The sequence below is a fragment of the Bombina bombina genome, chromosome 1 (assembly GCF_027579735.1).
Source record: "Bombina bombina isolate aBomBom1 chromosome 1, aBomBom1.pri, whole genome shotgun sequence".
NCBI classification, from domain to species: domain Eukaryota; kingdom Metazoa; phylum Chordata; class Amphibia; order Anura; family Bombinatoridae; genus Bombina; species Bombina bombina.
The window spans coordinates 529,503,620-529,523,599 of NC_069499.1; the positions used below are offsets into that span (position 1 = coordinate 529,503,620).

At 38.4% G+C, this 19,980-nt stretch overlaps 1 protein-coding gene across 1 annotated transcript in view; it reads left to right on the forward strand.

Moving 5' to 3' along the window:
* Window positions 1-295: 295 nt before the first annotated feature.
* The window catches only part of PLEKHM3 (pleckstrin homology domain containing M3), a 643,564-nt gene continuing 623,879 nt past the window's right edge, over window positions 296-19,980 (forward strand). The window contains exons 1-2 of the mRNA XM_053698629.1: window positions 296-460; window positions 18,562-19,217. Of these exons, the coding sequence (XP_053554604.1) occupies window positions 18,638-19,217 (580 nt within the window). The 5' untranslated portion in view covers window positions 296-460; window positions 18,562-18,637. The remainder of the gene's footprint in view (window positions 461-18,561; window positions 19,218-19,980) is intronic.

A 19,980-nucleotide genomic window follows, 5' to 3' on the forward strand; every position in this document is an offset into this window, starting at 1 on the left:
AACGTAATTTCCCCCTGTCATTGCAAAAAGGTTAAATGTTGTTATTCTCATATATTGTGATACATAATACCGCAGTGATTTGTTTGTTTACACATTACTACATTTCTTGGCACCACATATAAACTTTGGTTTATATCTATGAAAGAAAGAAAAAAACTTGATAAACCAGTTAGATTTCCTCATGTTGTAAAGTAACAATAAGCAAAGTGTGGCTTGACAAGTTTTATAGTTAGTTCATCTGGTACATTTGGCTTCATGCACATGGGTTAAAGCTGCTGACTGGAACTATTTTTAGCCTTCTTGTTGCACGGGGGAAGGAGAAGAGAAGAGGACTGAGGCTGGGAAACTGTAAACAGTGGAACGATGCAGATTGAGCTCAGAGCATCAATTGCAATGTATTTCTGAGATACAGTAAGCCCACCCACAGCATGGTAATGTGACCGCTGCTCTGTACATACAGGTATGTATCACATTCATCTTTATATCCCATATCTAACACCTAGTGTCATGAGATCTATTTAGTTTGTTCGTTATTTTTGAATTAAATGACGTTATTGTTATTTATTAATATTTTCAGGTTTACTTTATTCTGTTATTATAGTCCACTTTAACACTAAAAACAACATTATTTTGAGTTTTTTATACTATCCATATGTAAAGATGGTACACAAGTAGGATTTGCTTATGTCTGATCACATAATAACATGTACATTGGCAATAGCTGGCTTTTGTTTCTGGTGCTGTCAAGTTCCTTTTGACAGTGAATGGGTTAACATTCAGGCAATGATCTCATCTGTTAGAGAAAAAGTGCAGAATCACATTTAAAGGCCCATAATGTGAAGGGAGGGCTTATATGTCTCGACAGGTTCTGTTATCTGGGCAGATTCTGTACTGTGACCGGTGTCGCAGTTTTTTTTTTTTTTTTTACAATGTTCTTTAAACCTTTCAGTACCAGAAAGGTCAGCACCTTGTCGTTGTTGCTAAGGCACATCTGGCAAGGACAATGTAAGAGCATCTTTGGCAAGGAGACAAGTATTTTTATTTTATGCTTTGTTTTGTGACAGTGGCCAGCTAATTAACTAACAAGCATCATATCTGTTACTTTGTTGTTTTGTAACAAAGTTGGAAAGAAAATATTAAATATAATTTTACAGAATATTTTTGTTCACTCTCCTACATAAGATGATATTTATTAAATTAATATATCTTTGTCCTTCCTAAATGCTTTTTTAAAATATTTTAGTCTCTGATATTTCAGATGTCATGTTGTCTTTGTATCCAATACATTCTCTGTAATCTAGTTTTCCCTTCCTTTTGTCATAGATAGATTGAGTATGTATTCTTGTTTTTGCAAGTTTGTTATTCAAAATCACTAGCAACGCTGCAAGTCTATGCATTTAACTCCCCTAAAATAATTAAACACATAGCTATAGTACTGCTTGGGAGCTGCAGACAATTGCTGGTTCTGAACATAAAAAGCCTGAGCGCCAATTAGGAGTGGTAGTCGCAAGATTCAGCTGTATGAGACCTGCTTATGATTGTCTCACTGGCACATAGCTTTGCAGCATCAGCAGTGGTAAAATTACATACTCCAACAACTTAGAGCAGGGGATTTTTCCACTATAATAGTCCTTTAAGTAACCAGGGAAGCTGTGAATTTGCAACCCCCCCCCAAACTCTTTCACCCTGTTAAAGCACCTTTTTTTTTTACACTTTTTTGATCTGTGTCCCCGTGATAGGTTTCTCTGTAGTCCTCTTCCCTTTCAGCAGTGTGGTTTAAACATTTGAGAGCTTACAGTAAGTGCACCAAGGTAGCTGTTTTTGTTCTCTTGGTATCTTTATTTGAAAATCAGGAATGTAAGCTTAGGAGCTGGCCCATTTTTGTTTCAGAACCTGGGTAGCGCTTGTTGATTGGTGGCTAAATGTAGTTTACATTCCTGCTTTTTCAAATAAAGATACCAAGAGAACGAAGACAAATTAATAATAGGATTAAATTAGAAAGTTGCTTAAACAAATTGCATTCTCTATCTGAATTATGAAAGAAAACATTTGGGTTTTATATCCCTATAAGCTGATAGCTGAGATTTGGAAAGAGATTTTTAAGCATTAGTACTCCTAAATGTGGTCACGCTATTAAACGTTATAAAAAAAATCCATTGTGGCTTGACATGTGAAAGGTTTTGAAAGCCCTGTACTATTTCTTTTTCTTCAGTTTATTTTGGGGCAATTCCTTAATACACAATATCTGAAGAACTTTTGACTCTGTATATCGGTTGATCCTTATGTTCCTCTTTAGCTGCACTTTCATGCTAATACCATTATGTGTTATAACATGTCGGCTTGTATTTTATTGGTATACTGATCATGCACGCTCCAAACGCCAAAAGATCAATAAACATTGTCTGAGTAATTCAGATTTGGTTTAATGCATGCAGTAACCAGCTGATTTAATTTTAACAATAACGGAATAGTAAAGATCTTGCTATTGTAAGATACTTCCATTATTTACTGTCCCTCCATTTTCCTGTAATTGAATTTTGACAATGGTGGGTTTTCCAGCTCTAAGATCTCAAAGTGCACATGGTAGGCGTCATAAGCTTGACCTTGACTACTTCCCTTGTTGTCTTGAGCAGATATGGCAACATAAGAACTGCAAAGAAAAACATAATGACTGTGGCTAACTGCGTCTTTTCCAGAAGCAAGTCTGGTTGGCTTCTACACATAAGGCAAGTGGTGGGTGGAGTTTAGCTATTGGAAAACAATTCATATAAAACCACACTCATCTAATATGCTCAAAACCAAGGAGCTGGCCCTCAAATTTAGGATAGATACTTCTGGCCATCTGTATGAGATCATTTTAGGATTGGCGGCTGGTGGGGGAAGTGGTGGGCACCTATTGGTGTCTTGTGAATTTCAGGGCACCATGACCTAGTTTTAAGGTGCCAGTGGCTCCCTGGTGCCTAGGTTTGTTGAACCCTCTGTTAATTGATTGCATTACTTCAGAAAAATCTTATAATTACAAGGGTTGTGACTGTCACCTATAACTTCTCAAAGTAAGTAGGCATATTGTCCCTCTCTGACCACAAACACACACTCACAGGCTGTCAGCTCAGATCTTGCTGGGAAGTTTAATTATATGATTAACCTTAATAATATAATTAGTGTCATGTGCTATTAAAATGTTCTCATAAAGCATTTATTGATGCAGTAACATATCCTTTTAACATTGGGACTGATATCCATAACACATTGAGATTATAATGGCAGATTTACTATATGATGCTTACACTACATTGTGTTTATTTAAACCTAACACTAGTAACCAACAACCCAACATTTGTTCCTTTCAATTCATTTACTCAATATTTATCAATGTGCAAATTGCAAAAAATAAATAAGAATAAAGCCCAAAATGAAGAAATGAACAATACCCATAAGGTATGTTTCCTGTCACACAGATCTTTCTCTCTCTGCTTAATTAACTCTGACAGCATCTGCCAGGAAGCTAAGTTTTGTGCATCGTCAGTCAGCATCTGGGCAGGAGTTTAGACATCCTTCGTTGCTGTTTGTTGAAGCATGAACAAGAGAAAGGACGAGCAAGGTTATAATGTGTTGCAGGCAGAGACAGGTATAAACAAGAAATCAGTGGTAGCTGTATTGTAAGCTGGAAAACTGGGGCAGCTCATGTTAGTGGTCTCATTTCTGATTTGAACAAACTTTAATGCATTCAATATGTAGTAAGTTGTGTTAAATGCTATCTGTAAACTTCAGTGCAAAAAAGTCTTCATATATGTTATCAGATAATGCTGCCCCTGATGCTTAGCTATATGTACTTGCTTAATGAATCTTGTTACAGTTAATTTTTTAATCTAACATTTATTTAGCGCTTCTGACATCAGGCACGTGGTTATCATTTTTGAATCAGAACTCTAGCAATGTCTGTTCCCTCAAAATATTAACCAATAATTGTTGGCAATAGGAAGTAGTATAGAAAATAAGATGTAATGATGGTTTATAAACATTTCTCATTTGCAGAACAAAAATGATTGGAATACAAAGAGTAAGAAGTACATTCAGTGTATGAATTAAATGACAAAGAGACTAGTCTGGTGTAATCAGTATCTGTTGCATTGCCACTTCCTTCATTTTATCACAGTTCCCCAAAAGTTCAAATTCTTACTAAATATATATATTACAGTAAAGGGGAATGATTATGTTCAGTGAGCCACACACTCATTCTAAGCTTTACAGCTAAAATGGGAAGATAGGTTGCCTCTAATGAGAGAAAGTAAGATGTAAATGGCTAGACAGCCTTCAATAATTGGATAGAAAATACATTATTATTTACATTATATTTTTTCCTAGGATTTCCTGTGTTCCTGTATTAATCTGTGCAGTGGGATATTTCAAGCAGCCATCAAGTAAAATCTATAAAAAATAAACAACACTTTCATTTCCATTTTTTTTATCTTCTGTGTGGCAGCTATATTCCTAAAAGTCGCCTACCCCTCAGTACTCACACTGTTGTCCTGTGTGCAATACTGAAAGTTAGTATTGGATAAAGTCACTGCATTTGTTTGTTTTCACGCAAGTGAAATCGGGTTTTCGTGATAATTTGCACTCATGTTTAATTGCGCTCATATTACGAGTTGAGCATAAACCAATTTCGATTTACGCTAAAATGAGCAGTGGTTAACTGTTTTGAGAAAATAAAGTTGCACAAAATACTTCAAAAATACATTACAAAGTACAGTTACACTCATAATAACACCATCTAATACAAATTATTGTAAAAAAAATATTGCACAAAAAAGTTATAAGTACTCAAAAATATGAGATCTCAGGTGTTAGAAGTAATTAAAAAAAGCAGGCAAAGGGCTTTAACTGTTACATGTCTACAGATGTATATGTATGTATAGATATATGTCTATATATGTGTATTTATATGTGTATATCTGTATTTACCGACATGTATATACACATACAAATACATATGTATAAATATATAGACATATAAATAAGTGCATTGGAGCCCTTTGCATTTAAGTAGATGAAAACATGAAAAAGCATATTTATGAAATATTCATATTTTTATGAAAATATGCGATTGGGTTAGTGCAAATGTGAATATTTGATTTTGGGAGTGGGTGTTTTTTCCCCATTTTTTCCCTCCATTGACTTCTATGGGGGATTTTGTGAATGCGCACTGCATGCAATATTCTAACTTCAGATTTTTGCGCTCGTCGGGTTACTGCTAGAGCAAAAACAGTTTACTTTCAACTCATAATACGAGCGCAACCCAACAAGCTAAAAAATCTTACTTCTAGCACAGTTAACACTCAAGTGAGAGCATTAATTAGCGCTCCACTTGTAATCGGGTCCTTTGTGTTTTCAGCCATCAGTGTTAAAGGGACAGTCAACACTCGAGGTAACATTATGCGATATTGAAAAATAAAAAACGAAGATCCGCCTGCACCATACCCGTAGCTATCTTCTTCTTCAAACGATCAGCCAATCAGAATTCAATCCTCAGTCTGAAATTGCAAGCGCGTGCAATTTCTGACCGAGGATTGGATTCTGATTGACTGATCTTTGAAGAAGAAGGTAGCTACGTAACGGTGGGGGGAGTTAGGCTGCCATATTTACCTCGTATTAGAGAAGTTATCGATGGTGATTACTACAAGAAGCAAGTAGGCAAGGCAGAAGGGGTATGGTGCAGGCGGATCTTCGTTTTTTTATTTTTCAATATCGCATAATGTTACCTCGAGTGTTGACCGTCCCTTTAACTGAATTATTTGTTACTAACATCCAAGACCCAACTTACCATCCTTTCCGAGTAACCCACTGGTTATCCAGTATTTTAAGAAGAGCTGATGACCCTATTTGTCTCGTGGGTTCTGACTATTTGTTTTTGCTAGGATAATTCTTTAAACCTTTCTTACACAAAAACATATCATTATTTAAGTGAAGTCTTTTATATATCCCCTTACAATGAAACTGTGGAGGGAAAACAAAGTGCAATATCTGCAAAAAGGATGACTTAAATGGTATTTATCCCATATTAGTATTAAAGATTTTGCATCCAACTTGTTAAAATTGAGAATGAAATTGCCTGTGCTTTGTTTTCCTGTTATGAGCTGTATAATGCTTTATATTGTTCCTTTACTACACAGCCCACTATTTTCTAGTTTCTCTTTAGACAGATGTAAAACATTGGTAAAGCCACCTACTCATTATTCCCGGCTGTAACAGTCCAGGCTGTGAATAGTGTATTGTATACACAATAGAAGGAAGCAGTTTTCTGTCTTACATTAGCAGAAAAAAGTGTATGGACTCAAAAATGAAGCAGCAGTGTCCCTCTTCCCTGTGATACCCATGTTATAGTTGATTATTATTCCTGTGCAAGATTACCTCAACAATAAACAAGTCAAGCTTAGACAACTTGTTAGAAAACAGTGTAACTAGTGTAAGTTTCAGCTTGTATGTCCCTGCAGAACTAGTTTGTTGCCAAGGTGAAACTGTGCAAGAATAATATTCAACTATACAGCAAGCCTATCAAGGGCTAGAGGGGTTGTATGTTTATCAATGTTTTGTGGGCAGGGTGGGACAAGACGGAGGCGGGTCATGGGCGTAACTAAGTGTGTTCTGGGCAATACATGAGGTTTCCTGGGTGGACCTTGGGTAGGCCCTGGAAACTGGGACTCCAAGAAGCTGCAGGCAGGAAGTGGGGCAGACCTCACACGACTAGATCTTCTGTTTGACAGAAAAACGTTTTCATCGTTGTACATGTTTTACAGTTTGCCAGAGAAAGTAGAATAAATACTGAACTGTGTGAGACGGAACAATACAGTAATATTATACAGCTTGTAACAGGAAATCAAAACACATGAAGTTCACTATCACTTTTACAACTTTAGCCACTCATTTTTAATACATACACACAACAATTTTTTTCTTCTTCAGTGATCAAACTTTGTTTTTCAACTACAGTGTCCTTTTAACATATAAATTATTTAATAACTAGTCCTAAAGCCCGTGCACACGGACCATTTTTTATAGTACAACGGTCCCATCTCTCTCGCTCTCGCGCTCTCTTTCTCGCTCTCTCTTTTTCGCTCTCTCTTTCTCGCTCTCTTTCTCGCTCTCTTTCTCGCTCTCTTTCTCGCTCTCTTTCTCGCTCTCTTTCTCGCTCTCTTTCTCGCTCTCTTTCTCGCTCTCTTTTGCTCTCTAGCTCTCTTTCTCTCCCCCTCTCTCTTTAGCTCTCTTTCTCTCCCCCTCTCTCTTTAGCTCTCTTTCTCTCCCCCTCTCTCTTTAGCTCTCTTTCTCTCCCCCCTCTCTTTAGCTCTCTTTCTCTCCCCCCTCTCTTTAGCTCTCTTTCTCTCCCCCCTCTCTTTAGCTCTCTTTCTCCCCCCCTCTCTTTAGCTCTCTTTCTCTCCCCCCTCTCTTTAGCTCTCTTTCTCTCCCCCCTCTCTTTAGCTCTCTTTCTCTCCCCCCTCTCTTTAGCTCTCTTTCTCTCCCCCCTCTCTTTAGCTCTCTTTCTCCCCCCCCTCTCTTTAGCTCTCTTTCTCTCCCCCCTCTCTTTAGCTCTCTTTCTCTCCCCCCTCTCTTTTTCTCTTTCTCTCCCCCTCTCTTTCTCTCTCTCTCTCTCTCTCTCCTCTCTTTTTCTCTCTTTCTCTCCCCCTCTCTTTTTCTCTCTTTCTCTCTCTCCTCTCTTTTTCTCTCTTTCTCTCTCTCCTCTCTTTTTCTCTCTTTCTCTCTCTCCTCTCTTTTTCTCTCTTTCTCTCTCTCCTCTCTTTTTCTCTCTTTCTCTCCCCCCTCTCTTTTTCTCTCTTTCTCTCTCTCTCTCTCTCTCCTCTCTCTTTCTCTCTCTCTCTCTCTCTCCTCTCTCTTTCTTTCTCTCTCTCTCTCTCTCTCTCTCTCTCTCTCTCTCTCTCTCTCTCTCTCTCTCTCTCTCTCTCTCTCTCTCTCTCTCTCTCTCTCTCTCTCTCTCTCTCTCTCTCTCTCTCTCTCCTCTCTCTTTTGCTCTCTTTCTCTCCCCCCTCTCTTTAGCTCTCTCTCTCCCCCTCTAGTTTGCCCCCTCTCTTCCCCCTCTCTTTTGTCCCCTCCATCTCTCCCCACTCTTTGTCGCTCTCAGGCCACGCCCACTCCCGGTCCGGCCACGTCCCCATTGTGACAATCCTGCTGGCCATGCCCTCGCCACGCCCACCCCGGCCACAACCACGTCCCCGCAACGGCCGATCTGATCTGAAGTTGATCCTAAAGGCCAGGTATGTTTGTCCTCGCGCAGTCTCTACTGCGCATGAATGTATCTGACAAACATACCTGGCCTTTTATTATATAGGATTCCCTCATTGCTACCATATTTAAAGGGACAGTCTAGTCAAAATTAAAGGGATATTAAACCCAAACAGTTTCTTTCCTGATTCCAATAGAGCACACATACTGTATGTAAACAACTTTCCAATTTATTTTTATTATATGTGCAGCCACCAATCAGTAGCTAGCTCCCAGCTTCTGAGCCTATCTAGATATACTTTTTAACAAAGGATACCAAAAGAACTAAATAAATTAGATTAAAAAAAAGTACATTGGAAAGTTGTTTAAATTTGTGTGCTCTGTCTGAATCACAAAATAAAACTTTTGGGTTTAATGTACCTTTAACCCCTTAAATGGACATTGTACACTAGAGTTTTCTTTGCAGAAATGTTTTGTAGATGATCCATTTATATAGCCCATCTGGGAGTGTTTCTGTAAAAATGTATAGTTTTGCTTATTTTTAAATTATCATTGTGCTGATTTTCAGACTCCTAACCAAGCCACAAAGTTTTAGATGCATACTGATGTATACATACTTCTCCTATTTGTATAATGGGTCTTTTCATATGCAGGGGAGGATATGCTCCTCAACAGTGCTAAATAGCTTCTAAGTAATTCTATTAAAAGGTTTTATACTGAATTTTTATATCAGTATCTGTGCATATTATTCTTTATAGTAGTGACTGTCTATTACATGCAGTTAAATGAAAATTGGTGTATACTGCCCCTTTAATGACGAGTGCCGTACCCTGTACAACGCTGGTCGTTAAATCCTTAAGGACCTACGATGGTGCTGTCCTGGGCCTCTCTCTGCCGCAATCTCGCTTAAAGTAGCGAGATTGCACTATTTCTGCATGCCCCACGAGTTGGGAAGTGCTGAAATAGAGTTGCAGCGGTGGTACCGATCGTTGGTGGTGTGAGAGGGTTAGAAGGGAGGTGGGTGGGCGGCCCATCACTGGAGAGGGGCGGGAATGGATGGGACCGCTACTTTACAGAAAAAAAAAGGGAAGAGACCCCTTCACTGCTGGGAATAATAAGTGTTGTGCACAGCTGCAATTAGTGGCCTTTTAATTAACAAAAAGCAATGGAAGAGCCATATATGTTTGCTATTTCTGAACAAAGGGGATCCCAGAGAAGCTTTTTACAACAATTTGTTCGATAATTGCACAAGCTGTTTGTAAATAATACCTAAAGAAACCTAAAGTTTGTGAAACTTGGCACCAGTTGGAACGCACAGCTATTTGCTAAGAGGTGGAAACGTCACCTTACAGCAATAGCGTTCTGCCGTGGGCTGTCTGAGGTGCTCAGTGCTTCGAACGCTTCCTACAAATAAAGGAGCTTTCAGCATGAAGTATTTTTTTTTTTTTTTTTGTTAAATAGTTTTTATTGAGGTAACAATGACATACAAAAACAAACTCTTACAATAATCATGGCAACATGCCTTTCGACATACATCAGTATTTATGCATCTAATACAAAAGGCATGTCCTAGGGACCGTAAACGGTATTAGAACAATAAGGAAATATAACCGGCCATGAGTAGCACCTCTTTTTACATACGTACATTTTCAGTTGGACATCAAATGCATAGATTAACAAGAGTTAACTATACGGCCTAGCTTCCGTGAAAGGATTCTGAATAGGAAGAAGTAGGCCTTTATCTGTCCATAACTTTCACATCGGAACATAAAACTGTATAGTGTAATACAGAATATTAATATTCACCTGGTTTATGATCACCCTTCAGAACATAGGTATGTTTAAGAAGTTATTTTAATTACACATTACAATAGCGACCAGGTGAGTAAGCAGTAGTTCAGAATGTTAGAGGAACTATGTGCCGAGGCAACAGGGAAGAGAGAAAAAAAAGGGGGGGGGGGAGGAAGGGATTAGGGGAAGAAGAGAAAGTCGCTCGGCCGGGGCGAAAGGCGATGCATGCCTTGGATGTCGGCACTGTCGTATAGCTTCTGTTAAAGCCTATTTGTCTGCTCTCACACAGTCTTCCCAAGCTACCCAAACCTGACCATGCAGGCCCAGTCTACCTACATGTTTTAAAGAGTATTCTTCCATTGAACGAATGTATTCAATGATATCCCTGACCATACTAAATGAAATCTGGGAAGTTCCCAACCAGCATCTTGCTATAGCCAACTTTGTGGCCAGGAGGATTATAACGCTTAACATTTTTCCGGAAGGGTCCATTTCCCCAGTCCTAAGTGGAAAAGGGCAGTGTCTGGTGTTAGTTTGCGGATTAAACCTAGTCGGTCAAGTATTGTTCCCACACCTCCTGTATTTTACTGCAACTCCACCAAATGTGGAAGTGAGATCCCTTCTGGCCACATCCCCTCCAGCACTTGTCCGACTTTTGGGGGAACATTTTATGTTACTGAACTGGGACCCTATGCCAGCGCAACACTAGCTTTATAAATAGCTCATATAGTCTAACACAGTGTATTGCTGCTCTTGTGAGTTGAATGGCTTTTTGCCATTCCAATTCAGTGTGCGCCCGCCCCATTTCTCTTTCTCACTCCAGAACCTGAAACGTCTTCACGAATCCTTCTGAATCCAATAGCACTTGGTAATGAATTGCCATGGCTTTCCGGAGTGGCTTGCCAGCAAGCCACCTTTTTTCCCATTGGGTAATTTCTCTTAGGTTATCTTTTCGAAAATCCCCACGCCAAGATCATAGATAGTAACCTGAAGTATTCAAAGTGATGTTTCTTAGGGATATCTACAGATGGTAGGCCAGAAGCTTGCGTTGCTAAGCCACGCGGGGTATATAGGAGCATGAAGTATTTTATACTTCATGAGCGCTAGGATCTACAATCAATTTAAATAATAATATATATTAAATAATATATTGAATAAATGCATCATGTTGGGTGCAGTCCTTTCCATACACTAATGTTCTTCTTATATTTTTTTTTAATGTTGTTGAATTGCTTAGAAAACTAAGATTCAAAAAGAAGACAATAACCAATTTTATTTTTATATATATATATATATATATATATATATATATATATATATATATATATATATATATATATATATATATATATATATATACATATATATATATATATATATATATATATAAATTTAAATAAATATAAAAATATATATATATATATATATATATATATATATATATACCGGTATGTTCAGTGGGACTCGGCAAAGATCCCAACTGAGCAACACGTAAGCAGGCACCACAGATTGTTCCAAACACCTTTATTGTGTCAAACACATAACGTTTTCGGACCCCCACAGAGGCCTTGGTCACATGAATAGTAATACACACACAACGTATAACAACACACCACTACCAAAGTGCCTAATATACCCACAGGAGATACCTGATACGCTGCAAACACGACCGCTTGAGTCATCGCATCAATCCAAACTGGAAACACATGCATCGTAAACGTCATCAGACCGAGTCTGTTGTCATGGTGATCACTGAACACAAAGCCAGCAGCTGTGCACGCTACAGCATAACAGCTAATCGCCTGGATATGATGTTTCTTCAGCTGGTATACTGAGTGTTATTGAGATCACCATGGTAACGTATGGACACTACGTCAGTCGATGCTCGCAGCAGTATCAGGTCTCCACCTGTCATAAAAAGCATAAGCGAATGCTAGTAAGGAACACACTGACAGGAGAATGTTGAAAATATAACAAACAAATCTTAAATCTAAAGATAAAAAACCTCCAATTTATATTCGTATTATATCCCATTGGCTTATATATCAGATTCTGCTCCAGTTGTGATACCTTAACAAACCTAACCTTATTCTTTAAAAACAAAAAAGAGCTAAACACAAAGTGCCCCAAGGGTATGGTAGAAGCAAGTAAGAGGAGAAGAGATCAACAGTCCTTATTTGTAGAAACAGCTATAATCAATCATAGTGTTGAGACCATTAGGTGAAATAGTTCCCAGCCTGTGTATCCACCTCGATTCCATCCTCACTAATACCTTGGCTCGATCACCACCACGTCTTGACTTTGGTATATGGTCAATCTGAATTGTCTTCATAGTAGAGATCGAATGTCCAGCTTGCTGAAAGTGGAGTGCCACTGGTTGATCTGATATGCATTTTTCAATGGCTAGTCTAATTGCAGACTCGTTTGCCAGGCACTCCCTGAAAGTAGTGATGGTTTTACCAATATAATACAGGGAGCATGGGCAAATAATTATATAAATGACATGGTCTGATGTACAAGTCAGCCTATGTCGTATCTGAAACATCTGATTTGTGTGTGGATGATGAAACCGATTTTCTGTGAGCATTCCATTACAGGTAGAACAATTGCCACACCGAAAACATCCCTTCTTGCCCACTGGTAGCCATGTGTCCTTCCGATAGCTGTTGACGGGGTCCATCTTCACTAGCAGATCCCTCAAGTTCCGCAACCTTTTATACACTAATTGTGGTGGAGGAATGTCATCGAATGGTTAACTGGCATCCATAGAAAGTATAGGCCAATGTTGCTGTACGATCCTCTGCGCACAGGAAATCGGTTTCATCATCCACACACGAACCAGATGTTTCAGATACGACATAGGCTGACTTGTACATCAGACCATGTCATTTATATCATTATTTGCCCATGCTCCCTGTATTATATTAGTAAAACCGTCACTACTTTCAGGGAGCGCCTGGCGAACCATAAGTCTGCAATTAGACTAGCCATTGAAAAATGCGTATCAGATCAACCAGTGGCACCCCACTTTCAGAAAGCTGGACATTCGATCTCTACTATGAGGACAATTCTGATTGACCATATACCAAAGTCAAGACGTGGTGGTGATCGAGCCAAGGCATTAGTGAGGTTGGAATCGAGGTGGATACACAGGCTGGAAACTATTTCACCTAATGGTCTCAACACTATGATTGATTATAGCTGTTTCTACAAATAAGGACTGTTGGTCTCTTCTCCTCTTACTTGCTTCTACCATACCCTTTAGGACACTTTGTGTTTAGATCTTTTTTGTTTTTAAAGAATGAGGTTAGGTTTGTTAAGGTAACACAACTGGAGTAGAATCTGATATATAAGCCAATGGGATATAATACGGATATAAATTGGAGGCTTTTTATCTTTAGATTTAAGATTTGTTTGTTATATTTACAACATTCTCCTGTCAGTGTGTTCCTTACTAGCATACGCTTATGCTTTTTATGACAGGTGGATTCCTGATACTGCTGCAAGCTTCGACTGACGTGACCAAGGCCTCTGTGGGTGGCCGAAACGTTATGTGTTTGACAAAATAAAGGTTTTTGGAACAATCTGTGGTGCCTGCTTACGTGTTGCTCAGTTGGGATCTTTGCCGAGTTCCGTTCAACATACCGGTCTATTTTGTTCTTGGCAAAGCACACTGTGGTTGGAGGTGTTGGTGAGTGCTGATCTACTTGGAGTTATATATATATATATATATATATATATATATATATATATATATATATATATATATATATATATAGTGTATTTGGTTCCAATCCTCACTCCATTGTCCTTCTAGAACTAGTTACTGCTTTTATGAATTTGACACTTTTATTGAGAATGTTTTTCTCTTTTAATGTTATGACAATGATACAAATGTAAACCTAGTATTCTAGTTAAAGGGATATGAAACCCTTTTTATCTTTTATGATTCCGATATAAAATGTGATTTTAAACAACTTTTCTAATTTTTGTTCTCTTGGCATACTTTGTTGAAAAGGATACCTAGGTAGGCTCAGGAGCTGCTGATTGGTGGCTGCACATATATATGCCTCATGTTATTAGCACACCCAATGTGTTTAGCTAGCTCCCAGTAGTGCATTGCTGCTTCTTGTACAAGAATAACAAGTGAATGAAGCTAATTAGAATAGAAAATGGAAAGTTGTTTAAAATTGTAACCTCTGTATGAATCATGAAAGAAAAATGAATGTCCCTTTTAAGCATTTTAAATATTTATTGAAGATAAAACCATTTACCCAAATATTCTAATGTAATACTTTCTATATGGGCAAAAGGTTGTATTGGTTTATTATTACATTTTACTATAACATCCATTAAGCAACTTTCCATTGTAACATTTTCATAAGGCATTTGCCAGTGTAAGTACCTGTTTCCACTAGATGGATGTGTTTGTAGTCTGATCTCAGAACAGATACTCTTAATTCTCAGTCCTGATAAAGGCGCAACATGAATTCTAGCTAAGCCACTGGCTTCCATTCAAAGTTATCACTAAGTGCTGTTTCTTCTATTTTATTCCATGAAACAGGATTGCAAAATTGTCTAAGAATTCATTGTCATTGTTCATGTAATGTTTAATCCTGTTGTTAGGCAGTGTCTTTATTGATGGTTAAAAGAGCACAACAACAAACAGAAAACTCTTCAAGTTCTCGCTATTACAGAGATGAACACCTGATCCATGATAACCAATGGATAGAGAATATTTAAAAGATAAAGAACGTATGTACAAAACAATATGTAACCTAACTAGCAATGTTCTTAGTTATCTCTGGATTATGCCTGGAAAAATAATATTTTTCAATAAAAAATAATAATAATAAAAAAAAGAGCACAATAAACTATGTACAGTATCTCACAAAAGTGAGTACACCCCTCACATTTTTGTAAATATTTTATTATATCTTTTCATGTGACAACACTGAAGAAATGACACTTTACTACAATGCAAAGTAGTGAGTGTACAGCCTGTATAACAGTGTAAATTTGCTGTCCCCTCAAAATAACTCAACACAAAGCCAATAATGTCTAAACCGTTGGCAACAAAAGTGAGTACACACCTAAGTGGAAATGTCCAAATTGGGCCCAAAGTGTCAATATTTTGTGTGGCCACCATTATTTTCCAGCACTGCCTTAACCCTCTTGGGCAAGTTCACCAGAGCTTCAGGTTGCCACTGGAGTCCTCTTCCACTCCTACATGATGACATCATAGAGCTTGTGGATGTTAGAGACCTTGCGCTCCCCCACCTACCGTTTGAGGATGCCCCACAGATGCTCAATAGGGTTTAGGTGTGGAGACATGCTTGGCCAGTACATCACCTTTACCCTCAGCTTCTTTAGCAAGGCAGTGGTCGTCTTGGAGGTGTGTTTGGGGTTGTTATCATGTTGGTATTCTGCCCTGCGGCCCAGTCTCCGAAGGGAGGAGATCATGCTCTGCTTCAGTATGTCACAGTACATGTTGTCATTCATGGTTCCCTCAAGGAACTGTAGCTCCCCAGTGCCGGCAGCACTCTTACAGGCCCAGACCATGACACTCCCACCACCATGCTTGATTTCAGGCAAGACACACTCGTCTTTGTACTCTTCACCTGGTTGCCGCCACACACGCTTGACACCATCTGAACCAAATAAGTTTATCTTGGTCTCATCGGACCACAGGACATAGTTCCAGTAATCCATGTCCTTAGTCTGCTTGTCTTCAGCAAACTGTTTGGGGGCTTTCTTCTGCATCATCTTTAGAAGAGGCTTCCTTCTGGGATGACAGCCATGCAGACCAATTTGATGCAGTGTGCGGCGTATGGTCTGAGCACTGACAGGCTGACCCCCCACCCCTTCAACCTCTGCAGCAATGCTGGCAGCTCTCACACGTCTATTTCAGAAAGACAACTTCTGGATATGACACTGAGCATGTGCACTCAACTTCTTTGGTCGACCATGGCAAGGCCTGTTCTGAGTGGAACCTGTCCTGTGAAACCGCTGTATGGTCTTGCCCACCGTGCTGTAGCTCACTTTCAGGGTCTTGGCAATCTTCTTATAGCCTAGGCCATCTTTATGTAGAGCAACAATTATTTTTTTCAGAACCTCAGAGAGTTCTTTGCCATGAGGTGCCATGTTAAACTTCCAGTGACCAGTGTGAGAGCGATAACACCAAATTTAACACGCCTGCTCCCCATTCACACCTGAGACCTTGTAACACTAACGAGTGACATGCCGGGGAGAGAAAATGGCTAATTGGGCCAAATTTGGACATTTCCACCTAGGGGTGAACTCACTTTTGTTGCCAACGGTTTAGACATTAATGGCTATGTGTTGAGTTATTTTGAGGGGACAGCAAATGTACACTGTTACAGGCTGTACACTCACTACTTTACATTGTAGTAAAGTGTCATTTCTTCAGTGTTGTCACATGAAAACATAATAAAATATTTGAAAAAAATGTGAGGGGTGTGCTCACTTTTGTGAGATTCTGTAATTGTAAAACCCCATATAAGTTTTTATAGCCAGGTGATCACTGTTGAAAATAGTGATCACCTGGCATGAATAAATGTTAATTTATGTAAGCAGAGGCTTGTGGAAGCCCCTGTGTCCAGACCAAAGTTATACATATACCTAAAGGCCCTTATTTTTATGGGGATAATCCCTTCTTCTTTTTTTACAGTAGAGTCTAGAAAGATACACATTTTTGTTTGCAACTTTGTTTATTAAAATTTTAATACAAATATGCATCTTTTTAAATTTTTTGTTGTAGATTTTTCACATTACGCTATTTACATAAAACAATAAATAAAAAAAAAAGTGTTGGTTTCTCCCAGAAAAATTACACATAGTAGAGCTTTTATGTAAACAGCATCTAAAGCTCCAAAAGAGCTCAGCACAGGGCTGGGTAATGACTCAGCAGTTAAAGTGAAGGTCAATTTTCATCAATGAGTGCCCGGGTTTTAAAAATACTTTTAAAAACAGGGGCACTTTCATTGATGAAAATTAACATTGCACTGGATTTGAAGAAATACTAACCTTTTACTCCTGCAAAGCCGGATCGACGATCCCCCTCCTTCTTCTTCCTGCTGTAAACCACAGCAATGACGAAACTGGCTTCCTCCAATCACAGCTGGGCATCACGAGCTGGACGCTCTGGGGTGCAAGCCATGATTGGAGGAAGCCGGATTTGTCATTTCTGACGTCAGTACAGAGGAACTGAGGCTGAGATCGGCGATCCGGTTTTGCAGAAGTAAAAGGTAAGTATTTCTTCAAATCCAGTGCAATGTAAATTTTCATCAATGAAAGTGCCCCTTTTTTTAAAATTTTTTTAAAAAACCGGGCACTCATTGATGAAAATTGACCTTCACTTTAAGGGCTTAAAGGGACAGTAAACATTATCTTGGCGACAGCTTTAAAAATCTAAATATTTGAGAGATTTTAGCTCTCAAAGTTGCACTTACCTGGTCTCCTCTCCAGGCTCTAGGTTCGCGGGCGCGCTGTCTAATCAGAGAGTTCCTGATCACGCTATTGAACTAAATGTAGCACGCTATTGAACTAAATGTAGCACGCTACCAGACCAGAGCGGGAGCAAGCTACATTTAGTTCGATAGCGTGGGCACTCTGTGATTAGACAGCGTGCCCGCAAACCGCTTTTTAAAAAGAAGACCTGATCAGAAGAGCCTGGAGAGGAGACTAGGTAAGTGCAACTTTGTGAGCTAAAATCTCTCAAATATTTTGATTTTTAAAGCTGTCGCTAAGATAATGCTACATAATTCTGCACATCTGCAGAATTATATAACAGTATTTTTTAAGTTTACTGTCCCTTTAAACTAAATTGTTGGTTTCCCAAAGACAAAATACTGAGCTAGATTACCATTTGAGTGCAATTTATAAAACCCTGCTCAATCAATAACAACGGTTGGGTATTAAAAGTTGTTAGTTAAAATTTTTCACCAAAGCATTTTAATGTGGCTAATACATTTATAGTGCACCCTATTCTTTCAATGGATAGCTCAAAGAGGTAGTAGTGTATTTATTGAGCTTATATTACAAGTAATTGGATGCGTTTTGCACTTGCGCACAATCTGTTTTTAATAAAATCTGATATTAACTTTTACTGCTTGTTTTTGTGCATTCATATACAGCTTAAAATGATATAGAAAAAAATTAAAAACTCAACTTCCCGAACAGATTTTTGTGCGCTCCAATCTGTATAATTTTAATGATATCTCTCCTAGAACCTTAGGAAAATGTATGCACCTGCGTTATCCAATATGAGTAATGTATTAGGCACCATACTATCACGCACACAATAAATATTAACCATTTGCAATACCACTTGCAACAACAGCACACAAATGCAAGCAGTATTGAAGAGCAATGTATTGCACACCAAGTGTGTTAACACCCCATACTGTTTGAAAGTTTGAGCTCTTCTTGTAATCTAAGCTATTACAGTTGAAACTGAAAAAAATGCAAATAAAATATTGTTAAATCATTTATATATTTGTTTCTTTTTTTCAGAAAATGTTAATTAAATAATTGTGGTTAACCAATAAGACCAGTAACTAAGTCATGATAGCATAAATCAAGGTGTGCAATGGAAGCACTAGAAGTAGAGGACATCAGTCCAGCTTTGGAAGTCACAGAAGATTTCTTCAGTTCATTTGATACGCTAGACCGTGTTGGTCATCCACCTGAAGTTTTTGGTATTCATGATGTCCCTGAAATTTTAGGGAATGAGATTTCCAATCACATAAAAAATAAAGCTGATGGACAGAATGCCAATACTTCTCAAAGAAGTATAATTTGGGAACGATGCAAAAGTAGTCTCTTTGATGCCAAAGCAAAGAATGGTATCCATGCCAAAGATCAATATGCTTCAAACAGAAGAATATTTCCTGATGGTACAGGAGAAAAAAAGGACGCTTCCACTCTTAACTTCTTTAGTACATGTCATCAGAGGAGAGAAAGGCCTCATTCAGTCAATGAGACTTTGGTTCATGGTGAAGACACTCCAAAATTTAAGCCAGGTCATAATCGATCTCGATCAGACATTAGTCATATAGACTGGACTAATATTTGTAAACCAGCTCCTTTGCAACGTTCTTCAAGCCAAGGAGTACCCTGTACTAGTCCTTCGTTCATGTTGATAAATAAAGACATTGAAGGAAATACAGGTAAGTTTTCTTTTGGTTTTTAAGAATATTTTGAAGATGTTTGTTTGTTAACCAGTGAAGTAATTGAAAATGTATGTCACTTTTAATTTGTGTTTTATTCTTGTGATATTAAAGGGACATTAAACTATCCTCAAATATATAAAACAATGTATGCAGTGTACATTCATTATTTATTTTGCAATATTTTTCTGTAATTTGCCTAAACAAAATGTTTTTTTTACCTCCCCAGAGACCAGGTATATGTGCAAAACTAACATATGCAAATGTTTTTACATATGGTACAGTTTGTCTGACACAGTGTTTGCTTAGATCAGTCCATGAGCTTATTTAGAGGATGCTGTATTTGGTCCAAATTATGAAGTAAATTGGACTTGCTCAAGACCCCCCAATTAGTGTGAGCCCCTCACCCTAATGTAGATCAGTACCTCATGCCTTGTTATCTTATTGTATACTGAGTCTCCACATTCAACTCTAAAAAATGTTCTCATTGATCATCTTTTGGCCACACAAAAAAGAAAATGGGGTGGGCGGGGTAGGGCTAGAGCTGTTTGGGAGGTATCAAGGAGGTGGGAGGTGATAGACGGGCGGGTAATACCTACAGTATCTTACTATTACCCTTACCAGGCAGCCAGCTAATTAACCCCTTACTGCCTTCTTATTACCGGTAAACAATGACAAAGCCACAACATGCATTTCTTCCCCAGTGAAGATTTTACAACCATTTGCCTTATAACTGCAGTAGTTGTGTGTATATTTCAGTGAG